The sequence below is a fragment of the Zea mays genome, chromosome 6 (assembly GCF_902167145.1).
Source record: "Zea mays cultivar B73 chromosome 6, Zm-B73-REFERENCE-NAM-5.0, whole genome shotgun sequence".
In the NCBI taxonomy this organism is placed as follows: Eukaryota; Viridiplantae; Streptophyta; class Magnoliopsida; order Poales; family Poaceae; genus Zea; species Zea mays.
In genome coordinates, this window is record NC_050101.1 from 30,995,125 (window position 1) to 31,022,042 (window position 26,918).

A 26,918-nucleotide genomic window follows, 5' to 3' on the forward strand; every position below is an offset into this window, starting at 1 on the left:
ACCGCCGGGGTACGTCGTGAGCTTTGTCTCCTTCCATGAGCGGGGATTTGGTGTGCCGACGGGCCGCTTTATGCGGGCCATCCTATTCCACTACGGGGTGGAGTTGCACAACCTCTCCCCCAACTCCATCTCGCAGGCCGCTATCTTCGTAGCGGTATGCGAAGGGTACTTGGGGATCGCCCCTCATTGGGATTTGTGGACTCATCTCTTCCTCGCCGAGCCTTTCGCCTTGTCGACGGGGGAGAGGAGGATCCGTGCAGCGGTGCGGGCCGGCGGCTGCATTCTCTTGTTGAGGCAGTCGCGGGCGTTGCAGTACATTCCTGCCATTCTTGCGTCTTCGAACAAGGGGTGGCAGCGCCGGTGGTTCTACCTCCGGAATGACGGTGAGTTGCTCCCACCGTTCTCCCAGCGAGTAGTTACTGCTGCCACCGATGCCTGGCGCCACGGGACCCCGCACGAGAGGCAGAAGAATCTCGAACCCCTTCTCCAGGCCCTGAAGGAGTTGCGGGAGGGGGGACTTACCGCTGCGGGAGTGATCGCCGCTATCCACCGTCGGAGGGTGCTTCCATTGGCGGAGCGGCGGCTGCCGCTCTGGGAGATGACCCCGGAAGCTGACTGGGAGGGCTCGCGAATGTCCCCTGATCCTCTCCCCTTCAACGCCCTCCAATGGCGGGTGTCGGCTGCGATGGGGAAGCCGGACCCCCACGCATACTCCCAGCTTCGGATGCGCCCCGACCAGGGGTGTGTAACCTTGGTGAGTGTTCGCTCCTTCCTTCTTCGTATATCGGGTCGCTCCGGATCCTTATGATCGGGTTCCTTTCTCCCCTCCTTTCTGGATGTGGGGTGGCACAAACCCTCCCAGCCGCGGGTCCCGGAGGACGCGGTGGCCCGTGCAGCGCGGCGGGTCGTCGCGGAGGAGAAGAAGAAAAAGAAGGACGCGGAGAAGGCCCGGGCCCACGAGCGGAGGCGGGCTCGGGACGCCTTGGAGAAGCGCCGTCGCCAGCAGGAGAGGGACGGACTCCCGAGGGAGCCGTCGCCGGAGACGCCCGACGACGATGATGACGATGATGATGATGAAGAGGATGACATGGCCGCCCGTCTCGGCCTCAGCCCTGGCTTGGGGTGTGGCCAGGAGTCGTCGAGCCAGCCCCCGAGCGGGCCGACTCCGTCAGCCCCCGAAGTCGGGGCGTCGGGCTCCCGACCCGAGGCACGGGGGCGAACTGAGAGGTCACCTGACCCCTCAGCCGGAGGAGCTGAGGCAGCTCCGGAGGTCCAGGCCAAGGTGTCTGTTCCCCAGGGGTCGCCGCTCGTGTCGGCGGTGCATGGGGGTGACCCTCAAGTCGTCGCGGCCGTGCCCGGGGGATCTGCTTCCCGGGCGCCCCAAGCAGGGGTGGCGCCGAAGGTGCCAGCGAAGCGGACCTCGGTGGCTGTTTCGGGAGCCGGGATCCAGGAAGGCTCCCCCCAGGCGCGGTGGATCATGGCCCGAAGTGGGTGAGTTCCTCGAAATGTCTTCGTCTTGGCTTCCCATTCATATGTCTCGGTCGTGATCTTTCTTTCCTCCTCTCTTTTTTTTTATATCCAGCAAGCGAAGTCATGGCCAGACCGACCTGGCACCCCGGAAGGCCCTCAAGACGGCGCCGGACTGTGTGGCCAGCGCCATTCAGCCAACCCTTCCGCGGGGTACTTCACCGCAGGGGGCTCGGGCGTCGCCAATCTCTAAGGAGCGGGCTCCCGAGGCTGGCTCTTCAGCCGAGGCGGCTATCGTGGTTGAGGAGGCGGCTGATGCTCACGTGGCCCTGAGGTCGCCTGTCGTGCCGGTCATGCCGGCGCCTGCCACCGCCGAGGTTACCGCCGTCCCTGTCGAAGGGCGTCCAGTTGCCGCCAGCGTCGGGACGGCTGATGCGTCGGCGCCCAAGACCTCAGAAGAGGTGGGCGTGGACGCGCAATCCGTCCAGCCGGGTGACAGCCTCATCGCTGTGCGGCGGAGCCCCGAGGCCCGGCGTCCGTTGCTCCGATTCCGGACCCGCGAGGCCTCGGACCCTGTCTTCGTTCTTGATGATGAGCAGGAGGACCAGTCCTGGGGTGAGCTCCGCGAGTGTGCCGAGGCAACGGTGGGGTCGCTCCGGTCATCGCTGGAGGTTTTCTGCAGGGACGTCCCCAAAATCCTCCAGGTAGCGGTTTCAGGCATACCTTTTTTCCTTCTGTGAGCGAGACACTCGTCGTGACGCCCTGTTTCCTTTCCCCAGGATCTGACGGACCGGAGCGCCGCCAAGTCGTCGTTCATCCGCCGCGAGGTTGATGTCTGGGGCTCGCTGCGATCCCTGAGGTCCTCGCTCGCCGGGGCTACCGCGCGCCTTTCTCAGCAGGATGCCAAGGTGGCGGACCTCCAGCTGCTTTGCGCCGACCTGAGAGCCGAGGCGGCAGCAGCGCGTGCGGAGGCGCAACGGCAGCGATCGGAGCTCGTCCAGGTCGTCGAGGAACGGGACCGATCTCGAGGTCGGGCTGCCGAGGCCGAAAGCCGAGTCGAGACCCTCGCGGCTGACTTAGCCGCGGCCCAGGTCGTGGCCTCGGAGCATCGTGCCCGAGCCGGAGGTATGTCTTGGTCCTCCCTAGTTCTTGTTCTTGTCCGTTTCCTTCGCTTGTGCTTGAGGTATTTCTCCTGGTTGCTTGCAGAGCTTGAGTCCGTCCTTGACGAGTCCGCCAAGGCGCTCGCCGAGGCGCTTGCCGGAGCTGCCGAGCAGAGGGAGGCGGACCTCGCTGCCATGTCCGAGGCCGTCTCGGACTTTTATCGTGTCCTCGGCTCCGGCGATGTCCCCTCAGGAAGCTCCCCTCAGAGCCGCCTTTGAGCCTTGGGTGATCACGCGCGCGGCAGAGTCCGCGAGGCGCTACACCACGGCGTCAGGCGGGCCTTCGCCGTGCTTGCTTCCCACTATGTTGTGGACCTGGAGCGGGTTAGTGAGGGGTACTATCTTCCTGACGAAGACGATGCTGCCCTGGCGGAGGTCCAGCGGCTTGACGCGATCGCCGCGGGTCCGAGCGCGGTGCTGGCGACCACCTTAGAGGCGGAGATCCTTCCCCCTGCGCCGTCGCCGGAGGCCGAGATGGACCCCACCGACGGCGGGGATGGAGCTGAGGGCGCGGCTCCTTCCCAAGGCGGCGCCTAATTCTTGTTTGAACAATTTCTTGTTGGATGTGCGTCTCACCACGGCCGCTGAGGCCTGAACACTTTGTCTTTCTTGCTTGAAGTCGTACTCTCCTTTCTTTCCATCTGCATGTTCGTCCTAGCTTGTCAATAATAGGGTGGCTTCTCGAGTTGGGTCATTCTTCGTGGCAGGTGATGAGTGAGGTATCCCTAACCCGGAGGCACGGGAGTTCCTCGGCTCAGTCGGTCTTGCCATTTACATGTGCCCGCGTTCGCTCCTCGAGACCCTGCTTCTGACATAGCCGGGAGAACGCAAGAGGCCCCTTTTTTGATTGAAAATTTTTGATACGGAGAAGTATGCCCAATCTTGACGCAGAGGGGTTCCCCCTTATTAGCCCCCGAGGGAGGGTCGGGCTCTGCCGAGGCGAGGCCGACCCTTCCTTGACGACCGAGGCGCAGAGGCTGCCTAACGGATTGGACTCCGGCCCGGATATCCAGCGAGTGCTCGGCGACATCCCTCGGTATGCCGGGCATGTCCGAGGGACTCCACGCAAAGACGTCGGCGTTTGCGCGGAGAAAGTCGACGAGCACTGCTTCCTATCTGGGGTCGGGCCCGGAACCGATCCGGATCTGCCTGGTGGTGTCACCACTGGGGTCGAGTGGGACGGCCTTAACCGTCTCCGCTGGCTCGAAGTTGCCGGTGTGACGCTTCACGTCTGGCACCTCCTTGGAGAGGTTCTCCAGGTCGGCGATGAGGGCCTCGGACTCGGCGAGGGCCTCGACGTACTCCACGCACTCCACGTCGCATTCGAACGCGTGTTTGTACGTGGGGCCGACGGTGATGACCCCGTTGGGGCCCGGCATCTTGAGCTTCAGGTAGGTGTAGTTGGGGACGGCCATGAACTTCGCGTAGCATGGCCTCCCCAGTACGGCGTGGTAGGTTCCTCGGAACCCGACCACCTCGAACGTCAGGGTCTCCCTTCGGAAGTTGGAGGGCGTCCCGAAGCAGACGGGGAGGTCGAGTCGTCCGAGGGGCTGGACGCGCTTCCCAGGGGTGATCCCGTGGAAGGGCGCAGCGCCTGCTCGGACGGAGGATAGATCGACGCGCAGGAGCTTGAGGGTCTCGGCGTAGATGATGTTGAGGCAGCTGCCCCCATCCATCAGGACCTTGGTGAGCCTGACGTTGCCGACGACGGGGTCGACGACGAGCGGGTACTTCCCCGGGCTCGGCACATGGTCGGGGTGGTCGGCCCGGTCGAAGGTGATGGGCTTGTCGGACCAGTCTAGGTAGACTGGCGCCGCCACCTTCACCGAGCACACCTCCCGGCGCTCTTGCTTGCGATGCCGAGCCGAGGCATTCGCCGCATGCCCTCCATAGATCATGAAGCAGTCGCGGACCTCGGGGAACTCTCCTGCTTGGCGATCCTCGTTCTTGTCGTCGTCGCGGGCCCTGCCACCCTCGGCGGGTGGCCCGGCCCTATGGAAATGACGCCGAAGCATGATGCACTCCTCGAGGGCGTGCTTGACGGGCCCCTGATGGTAGGGGCACGGCTCCTTGAGCATCTTGTCGAAGAGGTTTGCACCTCCGGGGGGCTTCCGAGGGTTCTTGTACTCGGCGTCGGCGACAAGATCCGCGTCCGCGGCGTCGCGTTTCGATTGCGACTTCTTCTTGCCTTTCTTCTTGGCGCCGCGCGGAGCAGACGCCTCGGGAGCCTCTTCCGATGGGCGGCCCTGGGGCTGCTTGTCCTTTCGGAAGATAGCCTCGACCGCCTCCTGGCCGGAGGAGAACTTGGTGGCGATGTCCATCAGCTCGCTCGCCCTGGTGGGGGTCTTGCGACCCAGCTTGCTCACCAGGTCGCGGCAAGTGGTGCCAGCGAGGAACGCGCCGATGACATCCGAGTCGGTGATGTTGGGCAGCTCGGTGCGCTGCTTCGAGAATCGTCGGATGTAGTCCCGGAGCGACTCCCCCGGCTGTTGCCGGCAGCTTCGAAGGTCCCAGGAATTCCTGGGGCGCACGTATGTGCCCTGGAAATTGCCGGCGAAGGCTTGGACCAAGTCATCCCAGTTGGAGATCTGCCCCGGAGGCAGGTGCTCCAACCAAGCGCGAGTAGTGTCGGAGAGGAACAGGGGGAGGTTACAGATGACGAGGTTGTCATCGTCCGTCCCACCCAGTTGGCAGGCAAGGCGGTAGTCCGCGAGCCACAGTTCCGGTCTCGTTTCCCCCGAGTACTTCGTGATAGTAGTCGGGGGTCGGAACCGGGTCGGGAACGGCGCCCGTCGGATAGCCCGACTGAAGGCCTGCGGACCGGGTGGTTCGGGCGAGGGACTCCGATCCTCCCCGCTGTCGTAGCGCCCCCCACGCCTGGGGTGGTAGCCTCGGCGCACCCTTTCGTCGAGGTGGGCCCGACGGTCGCGTCGATGGTGCTCGTTGCCGAGGTGGCCCGGGGCCGCAGGCGCGGTGTTGCGCGTGCGCCCGGTGTAGACCGAGGCTTCCCGCATGAATCGGGAAGTCGCGGCATGAGGTTCCGAGGGGTACCCCTGCCTTCAGGAGGCAGTGCTCTCGGCCCGTCGGGCCGCAGCGCCTTCCAGAAGATTCTTGAGCTCTCCCTGGATTCGCCGACCCTCGGTGGTTGATGGCTCCGGCATCGCGCGGAGGAGCATCGTCGCGACTGCCAGGTTCTGACCAACCCCGCTGGATGCGGGCGGTGGCCTGACCCTGACATCGTTGGCGACGCGGTGCTGGAGACCTTGGGGCAGGTGACGTATTTCTCCGGCCAGGGGTTGGCCCGCCCATGCCTGCCCGACGTCCCGACGGATCGGCTCAAGCGCTCCTGTTCCCTCGTTGAGCCTGGCCTGCGCCTCGCGGACTTGCTCGAGTTGTGGGTCGGAACCCCCCGCCGGAGCGGGGACCACAGCTAGCTCCCTTGGGATGTCGGCGCGAGGCACCGGCCTAGGAAGATCACCATCCTCCGGCATGCCGAGATGGTTGCCTTCGGAGGGATCCCCTAGCTCGATGTGGAAACATTCGCGGCTTGGGCCGCAGCTCTCGTCGCCAAGGCTGCGGCTCTCGTCGGAACAGTCGGAGAGGCAGTAGTCACATGCGGTCATGAAGTCCCGCATGGCACTGGGGTTGCCAAGTCCGGAGAAATCCCAACAGATGCTGGGATCGTCATCTTCCTCGGACCCAGAGGGCCCGTAGGTTGAGACGTCCGTCAACCGGTCCCAAGGCGACCGCATACGAAACCCCAGTGGGGTTGCACTCGCCTCAATGAGAGCGCCCGCCAAAGCGAGGTCGTTTGGCGGGTTGAGGCCGAGTCAAAATGACGTAAGATGGGAGTTAGTCGGTACCTTTTGGTCGACGAGGAGCGACGTAGTCACATCGGGGACTGGTTGCACCGTCATCCCAGGTACGAGGGCGACGTCCTGCAGGCTTTCCGCGAGCGCGCTGGCGTCGTCTTCTTGCTCGGGGCCGGCGTGTCGCAGGGGGACGGCGCTTGCCTTCGTCTCGAACGCGAGGTCGACGTCCGGCGTGCCTTCCGTCGGGGCGTCGGGGGCGCCGATTCGCTCGACGACCGACAAAGCGTGGCCTCCCACTTGGCCTTGATGGCCCCGCCTCCTCCTCCGTTGGCGGGGGAGAGGACGGAGCGAGCTCGAATGTTGTTCTTCCACCATGCGGGGAGGATGTCGTCGATTCCGCCGCCGGCGGGCGGGTTGTCGGCCGCCATTGTCGTTGTCACGCGGCGGTGGAAGAAGTATCATGTCGTAGCTGCCGTTGAAGGACATGAACTCAAGAGTCCCGAAACGAAGCATCGTCCCGGGCCGGAGAGGTTGCTGGAGACTGCCCATCTGGAGCTTGACGGGGAGCTGTTCGTCAGCACGCAGCAGGCCCCTACCTGGCGCGCCAACTGTCGGCGTTTCGAGACAGGGGGGTCCCTAAGCCGACGAGTGAGTGTGCTGCGTGCCCCAGCCCAGATGGGTCGAGCGCGTGGGCGAGCGCGAAGGGGGGAGAGGCGAGGTGGCCGGAGACGGGCGTGAGAGAGGTGGAAGTCCCGCGGCCTTCGTGTTCGTCCCGCGCCCAGGTCGGGTGCGCTTGCAGTAGGGGGGTTACAAGCGTCCACGCGGGTGAGGGAAGCGAGCGGCCCCAAGAGAGTGCCTGTCCCGTCCTCGGTCCCGCGCGGCCAACCTTCTCTAAGAAGGCCCTGGTCCTTCCTTTTATAGTCGTAAGGAGAGGATCCAGGTGTACAATGGGGGGTAGCAGAGTGCTACGTGTCTAGCGGAGAGAGAGAGCTAGCGCCCTGGGTACATGCCAATGTGGCAGCCGGAGAGGTCTTGGCACCTTGCTGGCGTGATGTCGTGGTTGTCGGAGGAGCGACGGAGCCTGGCGGAGGGACAGCTGTTGGAGCGGTCGAGTCCTTGCTGACGTCGCCCTGCTGCCGTAAGAGAGCTAAGAGCCGCCGTCGTCACAGAGCTTGGGGGCGCCATCATTGCCCATCCGGCAGAGCTGGCCAGATGGGATGTCGGTCTTGTTCTTCGTGACCCAAGTCGGCTCGGGGTAGGTTGGTGTTGGCGCTTCCTGTTGACGTGGCGGGCATGTGCCCTAGGCAGGGCGACGTGGGGGCTCCTCCGAAGCCGAGGTCGAGTCTGTCTTCCGTTGCCGAGGCCGAGTCCGAGCCCCCGGGTCGGGCGAGGCGGAGATCGTTTGGCCGAGGCCAGGGCGGAGTCCGAGCCCTGGGGTCGGGCGAGGCGGAGATTCGTTGTCTTCCGGGTCTTAGCCCGAGTCCGAGCCCTGGGGTCGGGCGGAGCGGAGTTCGTCGTCTTCCGGGTCTTTAGCCCGAGTCCGAGCCCTAGGGTCGGGCGGAGCGGAGTTCGCCGTCTTCCGGGTCTTAGCCCGAGTCCGAGCCCTGGGGTCAGGCGGAGCGGAGTTCGTCGTCTTCCGGGTCTTTAGCCCGAGTCCGAGCCCTGGGGTCGGGCGGAGCGGAGTTCGCCGTCTTCCGGGTCTTAGCCTGAGTCCGAGCCCTGGGGTCGGGCGGAGCGGAGTTCGCCGTCTTCCGGGTCTTAGCCCGAGTCCGAGCCCTGGGGTCGGGCGGAGCGGAGTTCGCCGTCTTCCGGGTCTTAGCCCGAGTCCGAGCCCTGGGGTCGGGCGGAGCGGAGTTCGCCGTCTTCCGGGTCTTAGCCCGAGTCCGAGCCCTGGGGTCGGGCGGAGCGGAGTTCGCCGTCTTCCAGGTCTTAGCCCGAGTCCGAGCCCTGGGGTCGGGCGGAGCGGAGTTTCCCATGGCGCCTTTGGCAGGGCCCGACTGCCTGTCAGACTCACTCTGTCGAGTGGCACTGCAGTCGGAGTGGCGCAGGCGGCGCTGTCCTTCTGTCAGACTGGTCAGTGGAGCGGTGGAGTGACGGCGGTCACTTCGGCTCTGCCGGGGGGCGCGTGTCAGGATAAAGGTGTCAGGCCACCTTTGCGTGAAATGCTCCTGCAACCTGGTCAGTCGGCGCGGTGATTTAGTCAGGGTTGCTTCTAAGCGAAGCCAAGGCCTCGGGCGAGCCGGAGGTGCGTCCGCCGTAAAATGGGGGGCCTCGGGCGAGACGGAAGTCTCTCGAGGTCGGCTGCCCTTGGCCGAGGCTAGGCTCGGGCGAAGCCTGATCGAGTCACTCGTGTGGACTGATCCCTGACTTAATCGTACCCATCAGGCCTTTGCAGCTTTATGCTGATGGGGGTTACCAGCTGAGAATTAGGCGTCTTGAGGGTACCCCTAATTATGGTCCCCGACAGTGGCGTTTCTCAGTTGACATTGGCGCCGACGATCCTTAGTTCGTTTTATATTTATTCTTTTATTTTGTAATAAGTCTTCCGCTATGTAATAAATACTCTGATATATCGTGACATTTATCTCTATACACTCTGTTATTATATATGTTGTCTTCTTGGCGCATGTATGAGATGCACCCGGCTTTGTTCCTTAAAACCGGGTGTTACAACCGGGTCTGCAACTACCAGCACGCAAAAGGCGGCATCAGCAGCGGTGAAGATCGTGATGGCGGCAGTGTTCATTACAGTGAAGATGACCGAGCTGACGGGTGGGGCCCTTGTGTAAGCGAGACAGAGAAAACACGAGCAAGGGGAGGCATAGCTGACAAATAAGGCCCACACGCCAGTGTAACCAAGGACGCGCATCGGTGCGTTGGCACAACCCGCTGATGAACGGGCCCGGCCCGTCATGGGCCAGAGAGCGAGCGCGGTTGTGCGGCTGCACGGTGGGCCCACATGTCGGCGTCGTTGCTAAGGCGGGCTGGCGTGGTGTGGGTCAAGTGGGCCAGGTAGGTTTTGGCCCATTCCGGGTCTGGCTCCTGTTATTCTTTTTTTTCATTTTCTAATTTCTATTTCATTTGGATCTCAAATTTGAATTTGGGTCTTGTTATGAGTTTCACTTTTAAGTCAAATGTACAAATTCATTTCCCTAGTGTAAGAATAGTATATTTTTATATTCTTATTTTTATCCCCATAATATTTTCTCTCTTCTCTTTTCTAAATTCCAAAAATTGTACCTTTGGGTTAAATCCTAATTCCCATTCTCAATTGATTTACAAATTTAAAATCCAAATACAAGATAAAGTTTATGGATTCAAATTTTTTTAATACATACTCAAAATCAATTATGAAGCAATATATAAAGCTTTATTTTAATTGATTTATTTGTTTGATAGATGTTTGAAATATGAGGAATACTAATATTACTTTCTTTCTTTTTCTGAAAAATAGTGTTTTGAAGGTGGGATAAGAAGTATAAGTTACTTTAAGATTAAATATTCATGTAAATAAATGCTTACGGTGCATCATTTAATGATATGCATAATTATTTAGTTGAAATTAAGAAAAGCCATGATTACAAATATAAGGGCAAATACAATAATGGAAACAAAAATTTAATAGACCTGTAACTACTAGTAGACCACTACAATAAAAGTAAACACCCCAAACTATCACAGTAAGCAAGATAAACAAATAGAACTTGGATTTAGCCAATACTTCAAGTAAATTCAAAAGGCTAAAAATGTGAAACAGTGAGCAAACCAATTTTTACCCAATTACTTATGATGTAAACTACCAGAGAAAAATATGAAACTAAGATAAAAATATGATATAATACACGTCACTCCCTACCCAATGAAAAGGCCATATATTCCAAGAAATTCTACCACCCCTTCCCTTTGAGCAAAATTAGCCAACTTCTAGAATGATTGATCTTGCGCAAAGAAGAAGATAGAAAAAATAGGAAATTTGTTGTTTGACATTTTTCAAATATAGTAGTAGTAGAAAGCACCACTAGGCCCTAAAACTTTAGAAATCATAATAAAATGACCAGTAGGTATCATTGGCTAAAATTTGGTACAAAGTCTTATTATTACCCCTAGATGCTATCAAAAATAAACCTTAGGGAAAATTCACTGTTAGAAGGAAGTTGTAGTTCAAAGCACCCCTCTACCCTAAATTTTAATATTTTTGTACAGAGAAAACAATTACCATTTTAGGCCTCAATTTTTGAGACTGGGTTATGCAAACCAGTGAGACGCCACTGTAATTTTTACAGAAGTTTTGTAAATTTCTGAAGCTATGTTGTAGTCAAACCTACTCTAAAAAGGGCATAAGTAGGAAAGGGAAAAGAGAGGATTAATAGAAGTGATAAATCTTAACCATAAAATGCTTCAGCCAAGAACCTTATTTAATCATCACTAAGACATAGAGGGATTGTTGAGTACAACCTTAATCCAACTTCCTAGATTGACCACACCTACTTCTAATTGCCAAGTATACCCCAAGAACCATGAATAAGGGAGCTAAGACCTGCCCTGCTAACTTGAGCATTTCACCTCGCATTTCAATTATTAATTTACATACCATGGCATACATATCTCTTTTTCATTGCATTCATTTAGATTGCAACCTCGCTAACGGAGAGTACGTGCTCATCCCCGAGCACGGAGCTGCCAAAGAGGAAGCCCAGGAGCCAGCTCAAGAGCCTATCACCGAGGATCTCCCCGCAGCCCCAGCTTTTGAAGGTAAGCCCCGGTTTTATGCATAACCATTATATATGCTACTTCACTACACTTAATGTTTGTAGGTTTGTAATGTGCACTTAAGTGTAGGAGTTGCTTGAAACCCTTAGTTGCATGAACTCAGGATTCCTTTTGAGATGGATACTAGTATGCTAGGTCGAGTAGCTGCTTTGCTAATTATGATCTCGGTAGAAGTCGAGTGATTTTTCTAGCACTCGCGCGAGGTCAGGCATTAATTGTATTCATCTTGATAACGAGATCTATGATGGTCTATGGACTTGGATCCAGGGTGGATGCCTTGTCTATGAGACGGAAATGGAATTTAGGATTAATGTGTGGATACCTGAGTCAAGCGTTTGAATGTACTAAACACATGTCGAGAAATATGGTAACCAATAAACCTAGTACCTGAGTGAACCTACCCACAGACTTTACTCCTCACTGGACCTGAGACGGGTTCTCTCATGCTAGCTATGGTGGGTACAAGTGCGGTCGTTGCTCAGTGGCAACCGGGGACAATTGGAGCATTGTACGCCAAGGCCGTGAGCCATGTTCTGTTGCTAGGGAATCAATGGGGACGATTGACGTGTGTGGGGACGGAGTGCCCCTACATGTCGTGTGTTTAGGTTTACCTTGCAAGGATAAAAACTCGATTCGAATCATCTTCTTCTCGCAGCTAATGAGACTGCTTGACCCCTTGTACTGCATTGAGTAAAAAGTGAAATGAGGTTTTACTTGAGATAACATGTTGATTGTACTAAATGATTGTTACCATGTATGCTTAGAAAGGAGCAAACCTAGCTTAATTAAATATGATAGAACTGGAAAAGCTAAAATTGTTTTTAGACTCAGCTAGTGCTTTTGGCAAACCAAACCCCTCAGCAAAACAACTGCATGGTCTAGAGGTAGAGGAGTAGACTCCTCACACCGGGTAAGTCTAGCTGAGTATTAGTATACTCAGCCTTGCTTGTGGCATATTTTTTTCAAGAACGCTACAGGATATGGTTGATGGTGTGACTTGGCCTTCCACCCTGCCACCGGGTTGGACGGTTGAGTGGGATGCTGCCTCGACAGGAGAGGATCAGGAGGAGTAAGGGCTAGGCCTTGCCCTATTCCTCAGTATTCGACGTCATCGATTATCCGCTGCATTTTAATTATGAACTTATTCTCTTTTATTTAAAACTCTGATTTATGTAATAACTCCAGTACCTTAATTTGTGGTTTCATGTTTATTGTATTCTCTATGTGCCTCACCTTCGCGTGAGCTAGTGGTATTCGATCCTTGGTAAGTGGCTTTATCAGACTAGATCTGAGGTACTCACGGGTTATTCCGATTTAAGTGTGTTGCTGCCTCTAAGGTGTAATACCCAAAATGTATACAGTGAAACTATATCGGATATCCTTATTTTATGTGCCATATTTGCATCATAATAAGAGCATACATATGTCGAGAGATGAATTAAAACAAAGGATAAAAAATGCATCATGTTGGAGTTATATGTTTGTGCATTAAATAAAATAATAAGGTAATAATAATAAGATAATAGTTTTAGAAGTGGAATTAAACCCTAAATTTAAAATTAGGGTTTTTGAAAATGAGAAGAAGAGAAATGATATAAAAAATATAATTATATTTCCAAAGATTGTATCCTAAATTCCACAATATTAATTGAGAATAAATTAGGCACAAGTTTGAATTCAAATTCGAAATTTAAATTGAATTTGGGAATAGAGAAAGGGAAATGGAAAATAAAATGGAAAAAGATAAACATACCTAACTGGGCTTCGGGACTGGAATTCAGCCCATCAGTTTCCTCCCCCGCGCGGCCCAAGACCTCCTCCTTTCCTAGCGCGCGCTGTCACGCTGGCAAGCAGGCCCCTCTGGCAGTGATTCGGTCTCCTCGCGCGCGTGGATAGCGGCTCTCTGTGCGGTGGGCCAAGGCGGTCAGCTCGATCTTCTCTCCCTCCCAGCAGAATCGCCGCGCATGGCGGGTGGGCGCTGGGATCCGTTCTAATCGGCATGTCCGCGCTGGGGAAGTTGACCGAGGGCTCGGGGATAAATTGGAGACGGAAGACCCACCTATTAAGCCACATCGAACTCCTGAGGCCATCCCAACATAAACCGAACTGCCGCCAGTACTCGCGTGCAGATTTGGGTAGTCCTCCACCGGTGCTGCTCTTCGTGTTGCCGGTGTCCGCTGGCTCGAGGTGTGAAAGTCAATACTCGCCGGGGTCCCTGGGGGTTGATGCGAGCGATCTTGGAGCCTGGAGTGCACTGGTGACTCCAGAATTTCTCACCATCGCCGTGCGTCCGCTGCGCGCCGCGGGCAAGCCTGGGCACCGCTCAGATTTCGGTATGAACCTCGTCAATACATTCGCAATAGTACCGTCTTCGTATATGAGTGTTCCGATTGAAGTTCGAGAGCAGAAAATTGAGATTGGCGGGCACCGGCGATGGCGCCGCCGTGCCAACGTTGCTCCGCCGCGCGCGGTCGGGCGATGGTGTGTCGGTGGGAGGGGAGAAATCGCCTGTTGCCGTCAAAACTTAGATGAGCGGTTAGGATTGATTGGAGCTAGCGTTTTGGGTTGGAGCGCGATGGCGCGTCCGATCGCGATCGGATGATCCCTGATGCGCTCACATTTATTTAAATCAGAACCGTTCACGCTGATCCAACAATGCATAGCGCATACCGGTTTGGTGACGTGGCCTTCTAATCCGTGCCCTCAAACGCCGATCCAACGGCTGTCGCGTGCGGATACCCCTTCGGCCGTGACTTTTTACTAAAGAGACCCCAAAATTTCGCAGAATCAACCCGCTGTCCACCAGGCTTGATTCTGAGTCTTAGGACTTTTATGCGTTAGGCCCCTGTCATCTCTGATAATTGTGGCCCAGTCCAGTCAACTCGAAATTCAGATAAAAATAAAATAGAATAGATTTTTAATGTATAGAACTTGTTTAATTTGTAGAAAATTCATATGAACTCCAAATTGATCCATTACAGTTCTTAAATTTTTGTAATATTATTCTCTAGCAATTAGTCCCTCTGTTTTGACATGAAAGACATATTAAAATTTATCTAACACTTAATCTTGTATTAATTATATAAAACCTTGGAAAATTCATAACTTAAAATCTATAACTCCAAAATTAATAATTCCAGTTCCTATGATCTTATTTTAATGTCTAGATTATTATTGTGTATTTTAATTACATGTTTGGTGTGATGTTAATTTTTGCTATACTATGTATGTATTGTATTGATGCGAGTAGACGAGCAAGCTGCAGAGGGTTTCGAGGTTCAGCTGGTAGAGACTGCTGAGCAGGAGCTCGTTGAAGGCAAGTTGTGCCCTTGATCACTTCTTTTACCCATTCATGATCTTATTAATCATAATGATCTGCATAGGTTAATTTTGATGGGACCCAATAGGTTATCCTAGATTTTGACTATCTTTATACCTTGTCTCACCACTTGTTTTACTACTATTTTTTGGGTAGTACATGCTATTGCTTTATGTGGCTTTGGGTATAAAGATATTCATCACTCATTGTTATACTTTTTATTTGTTTATTATTACTATTCATGATAAGATCATTATGTTAATGGGAACATGGAGAACCACCCGGGAAAACAGTGCTACCATAAGGGTTTAATGGGACGCCCTTGGCTGATTAACTAGGAAAGCTAGTGGATGACTACCTTACCTGAAAGGGGCAAGGGCAGTAGGGGAGTGGTCAGTGTAGGGAGGTCCTTGGGTTGATTTTGCTGCGATGGCGGTCAGGCGAGGGATTCCTGCACTGGAGCTTCCTATAAACTGTAGCGGGTTTTCTGAAGCTAGTGGAACTTTGTAAAGGCCTCGTAGTGGTACCCCGCCTCGCTTCCTTGGTAGAGGTGTACGGAGTCTGATCAACTCCGTGGAAAATGGGTAACACGACTTGTGGGTAAAGATGCGCAACCTCTGCAGAGTGTAAAACTGGTATACTAGCCGTGCTCACGGTCATGAGCGGCTCGGACACTCACATGATTAAATTATGGAACTTAAATTCAATTTGTCATTTCATTGCATCTGGGATTATTTCATTATTACTTTTATTTATTATTTCTAAGGTTTGGCATTTACTTATACTTAGTAATTGCTAATAAAATTTTGACCAACTTATAAAAGCAATGCTCAGCTTCAGCCTTTATTTCATTGATCAGCCTTACACTTCATGAACTTCCGCTATGTAATAAATACTCTGGTTATATTGTGACATTTATCTCTATACACTCTGTTATTATATATGTTGTCTTCTTTGGCGCATGTATGAGATGCACCCGACTTTGTCCCTTAAAACCGGGTGTGACATAAGGCGTGACTCGGGCACTTAAGCTGGAATAATTCAGGTGGTTCTGCCACAGCTGGTATCGGAGCAAGTACCACTACAGAGAAATCAATAAGTCTTGAATGCCAACTTTCAAAAATAAAACTTGGCTTAGAAACCACTGTTGGAATCGTCAGGACTAGAACGCTAGACCTAGGACAAAAGGCCTTAGGAATAGTGGGGGGAATAGGTGGCTATATAAGTAGGCCATGTAGGCCAGTCTTAGAATTGTAGGGATGCCTTAGAAGCACCCCTATGATCGGTGAGAAGACATTCTTTCCAGCATGCATGCATTATAGAATATGAAGAAATTAGAAACTAAGGAAAAATGTATCTCACTAGGAATATAACAAATAGGGTTAATAATGAATGTTGGAACCTGCCCTCCAAGACAGGTCGATCCAACGGGAAAGTAAAGATGGGGTTTGCAAAGCTTAACACAGAATGCCCAAAAGCTTCGTTAATCTCTTGTGCCTGAGCACAGTATGTGGGTATTTATAGGTACTCGAGGGGCCGCATGTCCCTGTCAAAGACATTTAGACTCTCGAGTACTCGGTTTATCCCCGGAATATTCCCACGAGGGGAGGTTACAAACAGTCATTACAGTAAACCTTATTACAGACATGACCCTTATCACACCTATCCACGCGGGGCCCGTCTCCATGGGTCGAATCACACATGGTCCCCCCTATGGTGGGGGAGCGGGAGGTCAGTAAACTTCAGCAGGGCCTTCGTCTTGTCACAGGGGGTCGAATAGGCCTCCGTCTGGCGGCACCCTCAACCTGTTCTAGCGGGTTCTATGGAATCAACCTTTGTTTGCGCAAGGAGAGGACGAAGTCGGAGAGCGAAGGGTGGCATGTTCACCTACGCCCCAACATTTGCCCTCTGAGGGACTAGTTCGACTAAGTCAGCTGGTGCCTAAGACCACCGTAAGATGGTGAAGACGCTGCCCTCGCTCGAAGTGGTCCCGCGAGGGTTTTTGAAATGTGACCATTGATGGACATATTACTGTTGGACTACATGTTTCCCGAGGCATCGCGTCGCGCCTATAAAAAGCCGACCGCAGCCGAGCCTGCTTCCGGCTTGCATTTGCGCAGTAGAAACCCTAGCTTTTGTAAACTGCTCGACTGTCCTCCTTGCTCTCCTGCTTTAGAAATCTGGCATGCATCAAGCAGACCGTACGCTGCCACCGACGGTACTTGTTGAGCGATGAACATATGTGAGCTCACCCTTGATGTCTCACCCCCCACAGGTCAAGAACAGGTACCACAGGATGAGGCGCATGGAGGATGCTGCGATGTGTTCGTGAGAGGTCTAGGCCGTCGTCTCCCAGTCAACTTTGGGTTGCTGGATCGTTGTCTTCATATGATGTAAATATTTATTTATTTTGTACATAACTCCTATTATATAGTAAAGATGTGACATTCGTTCATGCACCATGATTCATCATATGTGTGAGACTTGGTCCCAGCACACCTGGTGAATATGTTCGTGCCCGGGTCTTGATGCCCCGAAATCCGGGTGTGACAGAAGTGGTATCAGAGGAATGTTGACTGTAGGACGAAACCTAGATAGAACTGGACAACCATTGTCTACTTACCTTTGCTACTCTAATTCTTTTCTAAACTTTTCTTAATCTTTTCTCATCTATTTCTGCTTTACTCTGATTATTCTTACCTTTTCTTTCTACAGACAAATGTGGATTTCACACTTTGAAATCCTATGCCTAAAGTGACCTTTAGGAATAGGAGACCTACTCTTAGGAACAAAATCAAAACTATTTTTGTAAATATTTGTATGCCTGAATGTTTGTTCTTGTGTTACATGTCTACTTTGGATCTTTGATTGAGTGTGATGAGTTGTGGAGTAATGTCCACAATTACATATGCATATACATATAGGCATAAATATAAATCTATACTACTTATTAAGAAGGTAAGAGTAGTCTGTCGTTTTGCCGTTCTGCCCTCCCCCGTTCCGCGTGCAGAAAAAAAAATCAAACTGTGGTTGCCTAGGGATCGAACCTTGGATCTATTGAGTAGAATGCCTAGCCTTCCACCCTCAAGCCAACATGACTCATGTTGAATTGTGTACAACTTCAACTAAGACGTCTTTTGTGTTTAACCCACCGTCCACTCTATATGTTCACTGAGTCTAGAAAAACATTTATAGCTTGGCCCCTGATCTTTCTGGAATTTGGGACGCGGTCCAGGAAATAAAGAAAATAGGGAAAAGGAGTTTAGAAATTGATTTTTAGTTTAAAAATAATTGCAGAAACCCATTTAATTCATGAAAATTTCATATTAAATCCAAATGAGTTCATTCCAATTTCTATAATTCTATAATATTATTTTTATCACATAATACCTCTGTTTTGTCATGAAAACAATAATAAAATTGATTTCCTAATTAATCCTATATCAAATACATAGAAACTTTGGAAATTCGTAACTTCCCCATTTTAATTCCACATTGAATCGTTCCAGTTGTGTTAGTCTCGTATGAATATTTACTACACAGTAACAACATTGATTATACCATGTTTCATACTTTTATAATTAGATATTTATTTATCCTATGTTAATTGGGTTAATCTATATCTATTGGATTAATTTATTTAATATATTAATATAGTATTCTAACTTTATGGTTATACGATGTTTGACCATTAGTCTTGCAAACACACACTTACATTTTTGTTTAAGCAAAAGCGTATGGTGGTACGTGTCCGATGACTAACGATGTACGAGAGAATTTCTTCCGGTATGTGTGAAACGTGCTCTCCAATAATGAGACCATACAAATCGTGATATATATCAAAGTCTGCATGATACTGATGGTTGCAATGTAGTGGTGAAACAGATAGATTATACATAACAAATTTTATGTATGGCCAGAATCACAAATTGATTATGAAACATTTTCTCATAACGGTATAACACATATTTTGTATATAAGTTATCGTAGTATATTGGTATTATATATTCCTGTTGCAACTTCAACTATCATGTATAGAAGTCTGCATGGTACTGTTGGTTGCAATGTAGTGATGAAATAGTTAGATTGAAATAACAAAATTTATGTATGGCTAGGATCACAAATTAATTACGAAACATTTTCACATAACAGTATAACACACATTTGTTCATAAGTTATCATGATATTAAATGTTTCCGTTGCAACGCACGGGCACCCACCTATATGTGTTTATGTCTACATCTATGACAGGAAACACATCTACTACATCTCTCTCCAAGCTCACTTGCTACCATTGCACAATGTGTAGTAGTAGATAAGTATCACTGATATTCTTGAATTATATTTTTGGATGGAGGTAATATTATTTAAAGAAGAGTTTTGCATGCTATTTCTTTTGTTTGAATAATGCATTATACTTAAATTCCTTTTTTTGCATGTGTGAAATTTTTTCTTCGTAATATTTTTTTCCATGGATCAGACTTGTGAGTCATTTTCATAAACCAACGCCAAGCATGAATTCATGTTTCCTACTTCAAACCCCGAACAAACTCCATGAGCAGGAGGCACTCGCGTTGTCGTCGCTCATCGATGACGAGAAGAAGCTTGGCGACTATCAGTTCGACCTTTAAAAGCAGTCTTACGTGGTCGCATGCGCTGCTGTGTATGACAAGCTCCCGCGAAGCCACCGCTTGGACGCGGTCTAGAGCAGCTGCACCGCGCTGTCCATCGTTAAACAGGGGGCCTCATGGTTGTCGCCAACGTCGACGACTCTCGGGTTGTTCTGGACACCGCATCCGACGACGACGCCATCACGCCGTCCAGCTCATCGTCCACCTGAAGCCCAACCTGCCACGTAAGTCGGTACTGACCGGACATGAATTTTCGTGCGTTGGGACGATGGATGTTGCTGACATTGTGTGAGTGTCCTCGAACATGATGTATGTAGTGGAATAGCGCATCCGGTGGTGCAACGGGCAGGGGTAATACCTCGCTGATAAGCCCAGGGTGCACTTCGTTTGGCAGCCCAACCAAGAGTCATCGGTACTTGTCATGTCGCGTGCGTTCGATGACTACTATATCGAGGATTGTGGCGTCATCTTGGCGCCGGAGGTGACACAATGGAGGATCGACAACAGTGACCAGTTCGTCATCTTGGCGCCGGAGGTGACTACCTTACCCGAAAGGGGCTAGGGCAATAGGAGAGTAGGCGTGTAGGGAGGTTCTCGGGTTGATTTTATTGTGATGGTGGTCAGACGAGGGATTCCTACATTGCTCTTCCTAGAAACTGTAGCGGGTTTTCGGAAGCTAGTGGAACTTTGTAAATGCCTCGTAGTGGATCCCTAGCCATTCACATTGGAAGTGTCTAAGGGCCTTGCAAACCCTGGCGACATGGGATACACGACTTGTGGGTAAAGGGTACCACCTCTGCAGAGTGTAAAACTGGTATACTAGCCGTGCTCGCGGTCATGAGCAGCTCAGGACTCTCGCATGATTAAATAATGGAACTAAACTCAATTTGTCATTTGCATTGTATGAGATTTATTATTAATTTTGTTCTATTATTACTATGATTTGATATTTACTTACATTTAGTAACCGCTAATAAAATTTGACCAACTTATTAAAAGCAATGCTCAGCTTTAACCCCTATTATTGACCAGCCTTACACTTCACATGAACTCCCACATTTGGTGAGTTCATGCACATTATTCCCCCACAACTTGTTGAGCGATGAACATATGTGAGCCCACCCTTGCCGTCTCACACCCCCATAGGTCAAGAACAGGTACCACAGGATGAGGCGCATGGAGGATGCTGCGATGTGTTCGTGAGAGGTATAGGCCATCGTCTCCCAGTCAACTTTGGGTTACTGGATCGTTGTCTTCATATAATTTAAATATTTATTTATTTTGTACATAACTCCTATTATATAGTAAAGATGTGACATTCGTTCCTGCACCATGATTCATCGTATGTGTGAGACTTGGTCCCAGCACACCTTGTGAATATGTTCGCGACCGAGTCTTGATGTCCTGAAACCCGAGTGTGACACTAACTTAGCTTATCTTAATGAAAACCCGCCGACTCCGTCCCGATCTATCCCCGACGTTCGAGGACGCCGAGCGCGGGAAAAACAGACGGTTCCTTGAGATTGTACGTAATCCACGGACGATCCGGGCACGGGCCCGTTGCCTTCTTGGGTCGGTCCATTTCTCTTGCGTCTTTGTCCGGTCCACGACGAGACGACCTTGCGGGTTAACTGGTCTGTGGCCCCATGCAAGGGTCTTTCGCTTCCTAGTGGATCCGGGGATATCTGTCCCCCACAGTTATCCACAAGGGTATTACAGTATTCGTGCCGGTCACACTATGACTAGATTTATAGAATATATTAGCAACATTTATATCTTCGAATAATTTTACAATAAAAATAAATTCAAAGATCTAGCTAATAAAACTAATTATGTATTATAATTATTAAAATTTTCTTATAAAAATATGTTCAAAGTTAAAATGTTTGACTCCTAGAATGACTAACATTGTAGACGTAGGGAGTATTAACTAATATTATGCGTGAGCTGGTGGTTCATTTTCACAAGCAATTACCTATCATCAAAAATAGGTTGTCACAGCTGTATATAAAAAAAAGCCCATTACAAACAGAACATGTGTTGTACTGTGAAGTAGACCGCAAATGGGCATCGGAGCTGAATGATAATTGAGGATGATTCGCCTTTTAAGCCTAGCTGTTGTTCATCGCAAATATGTTGTACAAAAGATCGTTACCATTTTTAGTGATATTTGTTTGCATTATTACAAAACATGTCTGAATTTTTCGTGTTCTGATAGGGCCCCCGTAAGCACGTCTTATGTTCTAGTATCATTCAAAATCCAACTAGTGAGGTAGCTACACCGACAATTAGAACGCTTCATCTATTTGGAAAGGGTGACGATAGTAATTGTATATTGTGCAGTGAAAGTAGGAGAGAAGTAATTGCAAAGGTATCTTGTAAATATTTATAAGATGTTTAGTTTGAGGAATAAGTTAGTTCATCATCTTTTCACTACTTATTTTTTGTTTGGTTCGTGGAATAGAATTGATTGATCCATCATCATCTCATTCATAATAGTTAGTACTAACACGAGAAATAATGTCATACCACTAAATTTGAGGAATAGACTTATGATGAACAACTTCATCTTGGATTAAGTGATTCATCAAACCAAACACCTCCCTTAAACCATCTCCAACAGCTTACCTATACCTATATTCAAACTACACTATATAAACAGACAATATAAAACGATGCAAAACGGTGTTTTTTTTTGTCATTAGCAGGCTTACCATGTAGCCTAACAACTTCCTACTCTGAAGCAAACAGTGCCCTTGGTATGGATTGCATCAGTTAAATTGTTATTTGGACACAGAAAGATGTGCCTACTGACCAACACACGTATTAAGCAGAGAAATTCAGGGAGATGCGAGGTTGCAAACAAGCTTTGGTCCATACGGTAGTAACTCGTGACTCGTGAGGGAGATGAAGATTCCTTTTCTCGCTTGCGCCATGCGAAACTGACGGACGGGAATGTGACTGAGTACAATTCTCGGCCCATTTAAATAGGCCTGGTCGGTCCATGGCCCAGCGGCGAGCTCGCGTACAATTCGCACTACCAGGCTGCGCGGCTGCTGCCTGCTAGTAGTATCACCACAGTGGGAGGCGAGCATTTTAGTACCACATCGACGGAACGCAGTAGGGTGCACACCAACGGCTGCATTATAGAGGTCCGGAATGCCACAGGCACAAACCATGATCCTTCAGGCAGTTAAAGGGACATGATGAGCGGTATGATCTCGCAACTGCTATGCGAGAGGGGTGTCTGCCCCAACTACGCCTGTTACGACAACAGGCACCCCAATGATTTACCGTCTGATCCCGACTTCAAAACAAAACACAAATATTTTCGTTTTTGGTTCTAAGCGTTTTGTAATTCGTTTTGATTCTAGTTTGAAAACTGCAAAAATTTTCATTTTTTTCTAAAAAAACTCTAGTGGTGTATGGTTTGTCACATTTCATTTTTCTAGGTTCTAAACTTTGCATCATATCTCTAATGTATTTTGAATTAAATTTTTTACATATGTATTTTGTCATGGTCTAAAGTAGTACATGTTAATTCTGTGTTCAATTCGAAGCTTAGTGTATAAAAAAATAGATTTTTACATATGTATTTTGTAATGGTCTAAAATAGTACATACATGTTAATTCTGTGTTCAATTCGAAGCTTAGTGTATAAAAAAATTAGACGAAAAAAAAGAGAACACTTTATTTAGAAACAGAAGGACCTACCTTCAAATTTAAGGGATAACCTCTACGATTGTAGGGTGCCGCTGAAGTTAGAGATTCTGCACCCAGCATAAAAAGGCCCCTCGTCACCTGTCGATTATCATGTTGATCGGCGGCTTGGGCGCTGTGTGATGATAGAATGGAGCGCATTGCTCTCGTCTGCACGCCGTTCTGGCCTCGCTCGCCAGCTCGGGCGGCTCCACGTCTTTGTCCTGCAGCAGGGGGCAGTGGAGATGACCGATGAGGCCATCTCCCGCTTCCCTGTCAGCTCTGGAATGAGATGCGGCACGATCTCGTTGCCCTGTTACTCCGCGCCAGCTCCATCTCCGTCTCCGGCGGCGCTCGCGCAGCACAGACGCTCCACCCGCTGGCGCTCAAGTCCGGGCGCGCCTCGGAGGCTCGCGTGGCGACCGCGCTGGCCGTGGCGTACGCGCGGTGGGGCCTCGTCGCGCACGCACGCCGCGTGTTCGACGAAGCGCCGCGCAGGGACCTGGTCCTCTACAACGCCATGGTCTCCTGCTATGCCTCCCACGGTCTCGCGCGCGAGGCCTGGGCGCTCTTTGCCGCCGCGCGGCGCTCCGGGATCGCCCCCGACGGGTTCACCTTCAGCGCCCTGCTCCGTCCGCCGCCGCGCCGTGGCCGCCACCCAACCGCCGGCGCCGTCGATGACGGGCTGCTGCTCAGGATGGGAGCCCTGGCGCACAGCCTCGTGCTCAGGCTGGGTCTCCTCGCAGACGTGGTGGTTGCCACCGCGCTGCTCGACATGTACGCCAAGTGCGGCCGGGTTGACGAGGCGCGCTGGGTGTTCGACGCTATGGCGGTCAGGAACGTCGTCTCATGGAACGCGATCGTAGTCTGCTATGGTCGGGTTGGTGGAGGCAAGGACGCTGTTGAGCTGTTCCGGTGGATGCTGAGAGACGGGAGCTGCTGCCCGGATGAGCTCACGCTTGCCAGTGTGCTAAGCTCGTGCGCCAGCGTGGCGGCAGCAAACGAGGCTACTCAGGTTCATGCTTATGCCATAAAGAGGGGGTTTCACAGGTTTCTGCAGGTGGCCAATGCTGTTATCACAGCGTACGGCAAGACCGGTTTTGCTCGAGAGGCGGGGCAAATGTTTGCTATGATCTGCGACCCAGATGTAGTTACGTGGTCCTGTATGGTTTCGTCTTTGGCGTACCTTGGACTATGCAAGGATGCAGTTCATGTGTTTGAGAGAATGCTCCAACAAGGCGTACAGCCTGACAGCGTCGCCTTCCTTGGGGTTCTTTCTGCCTGCAGCCATGCCGGGCTCGTTGAAGAAGGCCTGCACTATTTCCTTATGATGGCGAGGGGCTACAACATCGATCCAAATTCACAGCACCTTGCTTGTCTGGTTGATCTCTTGGGGAGAGCTGGTAGGATTCAAGATGCTTACAACATTGTTATCAAGCTTTCTTGCGAGAACAATGCTGATATCGTTGGAGCTTTCCTTGGTGCCTGTAAGCTGCGGGGCAAAATTGAGTTGGCAAAGTGGGCTGCCGATAGGCTTTTATGCCTGGAACCAAGTGAGGCAGTAAATTATCTGCTTATGTCTAACGCATTTGCTGCTGCAGGAGCTTGGAACGAGCTTGCAGAAGTAAGAAGTGTGATGAGACATAGGTGTGGCAGCAAGGTTCCTGGTTGTAGTTGGATAGAGGTAGGTGGAACAGTTCAGACATTTGTCTCCAACGATGTGGTGCTCCATCAGTCGATTGAAATGCAACAAATGGTGCAACTTACTATTTCGGAAGCACAAAAAGAGTGCAACGAAGACACAACTTGTGGTGATCCAATTTTGGTTCAAGAATGATTAGTTTGGCATCTACAATCGTCCCAGAGCTTACCAATGTGATGTTTCTCATGTAAGTGGTACGTCTTTATTTCAGTATGTTTATGCATGCCAACTGTATCGCACTAACTAAATTGCCAAAACTGACTTAATTTAGTTGCATAAAGATAGGATCTACTCCCTCCGTCCCAAAATATATTCTTTTTAGCCCTCTTTTTTTTCGTCCACATTCAAATAATAATAATGTATATAGACATATATACATACTACATTCATAGATTAATTAATGAATATATATTTAACCTAAAATTAATTATATTTTGGGATGGAGGGAGTACGTAATATTAGGAAAGCATAAAATAGCACTATGTTTGCTTCTGTGTTATATTTTTTTAGTATTAGGATGAACAAAATATAGAATCGTTATTATTACGGTGGTGCAGTGTTGTGGACGCCTTCATAGGGTGCCAGTACAGGCATCGGCCTTGGCATCCACCAAGGCCCAACCGAGGCTACATTGGCCTGTTTTAGAAAGAGAGGAATAGAGGGATGATATTTAGGAACAGATGCATTTCTCTTGGAAGCACTATTTTAAGAATTCAGTTTCATAATTTGGAAGCACTCTTTTAGGAATTCAGTTTCACTCTTTTAGTGATATAGATATAGATTAATTAATCTTATGAAACATGTGTGGAATATGGAATAGGATCGAAAAGTAGAAAAATTAACAGTAGTTATCTATCCTGTTCCTTTTGACCTTTTGAGTTATAATAAGTAATCACATATTATATCAATTGAGATCTGCAAAACCTTTAGCCTACAATTTCTACAAGTGACAATGACAATTGCATTATGAATGTATTGCATCTTTGGCACATCTTTTTGTCAGGATGTTGTGTTTGCACTTTGAAGTTGTTCTTTTGTTCCACCCAGTGTTCAGGTGTTAGAGCTTGTAACACTATTGTAGCACTATGTTAGTAATGAACTTTTTTTGTAATGTTCTTGCTCGCCAGGTGCCTAGACTCATAAAGGAATACGTTGAGGAAGTATCTACTCAACTGAAAATGGTCTGTGATTCTGATTCAGACGAGTTGCCTCTTGAAGAGAAACTCGCATTTATGCATGAGACAAGACATGCCTTTGGTAGAACAGCCTTGCTGCTAAGTGGAGGTGCTTCATTATGATCCTTTAATGTGGGTGTTGTTAAAACATTGGTAGAACATAAACTTTTGCCAAGGATAATTTCAGGATCAAGTGTTAGCTAAATAATGTGTTCTATAGTAGCAACAAGATCATGGCCTGAGCTGGAGAGCTTTTTTTGAAGAATGGCATTCCTTGAGATCAGGGCTTCTGGAGGCAGCTTTGCTGTCATCTGCCAAGGTATGTCAAATAATTTCTCGTTGTATTCTTTTTATTAAGTTTGGCTTATTTCCACTTAGAATGGTGATACACTTTTTATTGGACATGCTTCCAGTCCATGTAAAACATAAATATATTTCTTATTTTTGCCTACAGTTGTCATATGACATGCCTTCCAACATACCAGTAATGGTAGCATGCTAATGTCTAAGGGTGTGTTTGGTTTGACTTTTGGCTTTTGGCTTTTGCCCCCTAAAAGTCAAAAGCCAACCAAAGGGCTGGATCCAGGAAGCAGCTTTTTCTAAAAGCTGACTTTCTCACAGTGCAAATCTGAAATCACCCCTGAACCTGCTTTTAGTGGCTTTTCGGATGAAACTATGAAAACATATATCGAAGAACTTTTAACGATTTTTAGTGGTTTCCACCAAACGGTTTTTAGCTTTTTAACGGCTCACAGCCTACAGCAGCTTTTTCCACAGCTCACAGCCCACAGCAACTTTTTTCACAGCCACAGCCCAACCAAACAGACCCTAAGTAGCATAACTTCCACTACACTGCTAGAATTATTTGCTGGAAGTTATGGATACTCTAGCCAGATAGTTCGTTGTCTTTCAGGCAGCTTAGGCATGACAAATTTCTAGCCGAAAACCACTGTGTTCTGGATGAAGAACTATCGGAAAGAGAGAATTTGCAGCCAAGACTTACAATTGCAATTGGAGTAAGGACCGGTGAAAAGAAAGTACTCCAGCACATTTTTGGTATTTTTAAAAACAAAAAGGAGGAATTAGACGACCTAGAGTACTACCAGGAAAGAAGACTCAAGGATCTTGGTTTAGAAGGAAGGTAGAGTTTATTTTTTGGTAAAAATATAAGATTGTGCTTGTA

At 49.8% G+C, this 26,918-nt stretch overlaps 1 protein-coding gene and 1 non-coding gene across 3 annotated transcripts; both read left to right on the forward strand.

The window, feature by feature from the left end:
- Nucleotides 1-22,342: 22,342 nt before the first annotated feature.
- On the forward strand, nt 22,343-26,197 carry LOC103629159 (pentatricopeptide repeat-containing protein At2g46050, mitochondrial). 2 transcript variants are annotated; one of them, XM_008650335.2, is made up of 2 exons: nt 22,343-24,754; nt 25,688-26,197. In XM_008650335.2, exon 1 carries the CDS (start codon nt 23,151-23,153, stop codon nt 24,693-24,695), a length of 1,545 nt encoding a protein of 514 aa, XP_008648557.1. In that variant the 5' UTR covers nt 22,343-23,150; the 3' UTR covers nt 24,696-24,754; nt 25,688-26,197. The 2 variants fall into 2 exon arrangements, with proteins under 2 accessions (XP_008648557.1, XP_008648556.1); XM_008650334.2 differs by having other exon boundaries at nt 22,343-24,747.
- On the forward strand, nt 22,358-22,464 carry LOC111589609 (small nucleolar RNA Z279/snoR105/snoR108). The gene has a single exon (XR_004850968.1). It is a non-coding gene; the product is annotated as a small nucleolar RNA Z279/snoR105/snoR108 (small nucleolar RNA).
- Nucleotides 26,198-26,918: the final 721 nt, after the last annotated feature.

Excerpts from the sequence above, each read along its gene's own strand:
- LOC103629159 (XM_008650335.2), top strand. The coding sequence starts at position 23,151 with ATGCGGCACGATCTCGTTGCCCTGTTACTCCGCGCCAGCTCCATCTCC.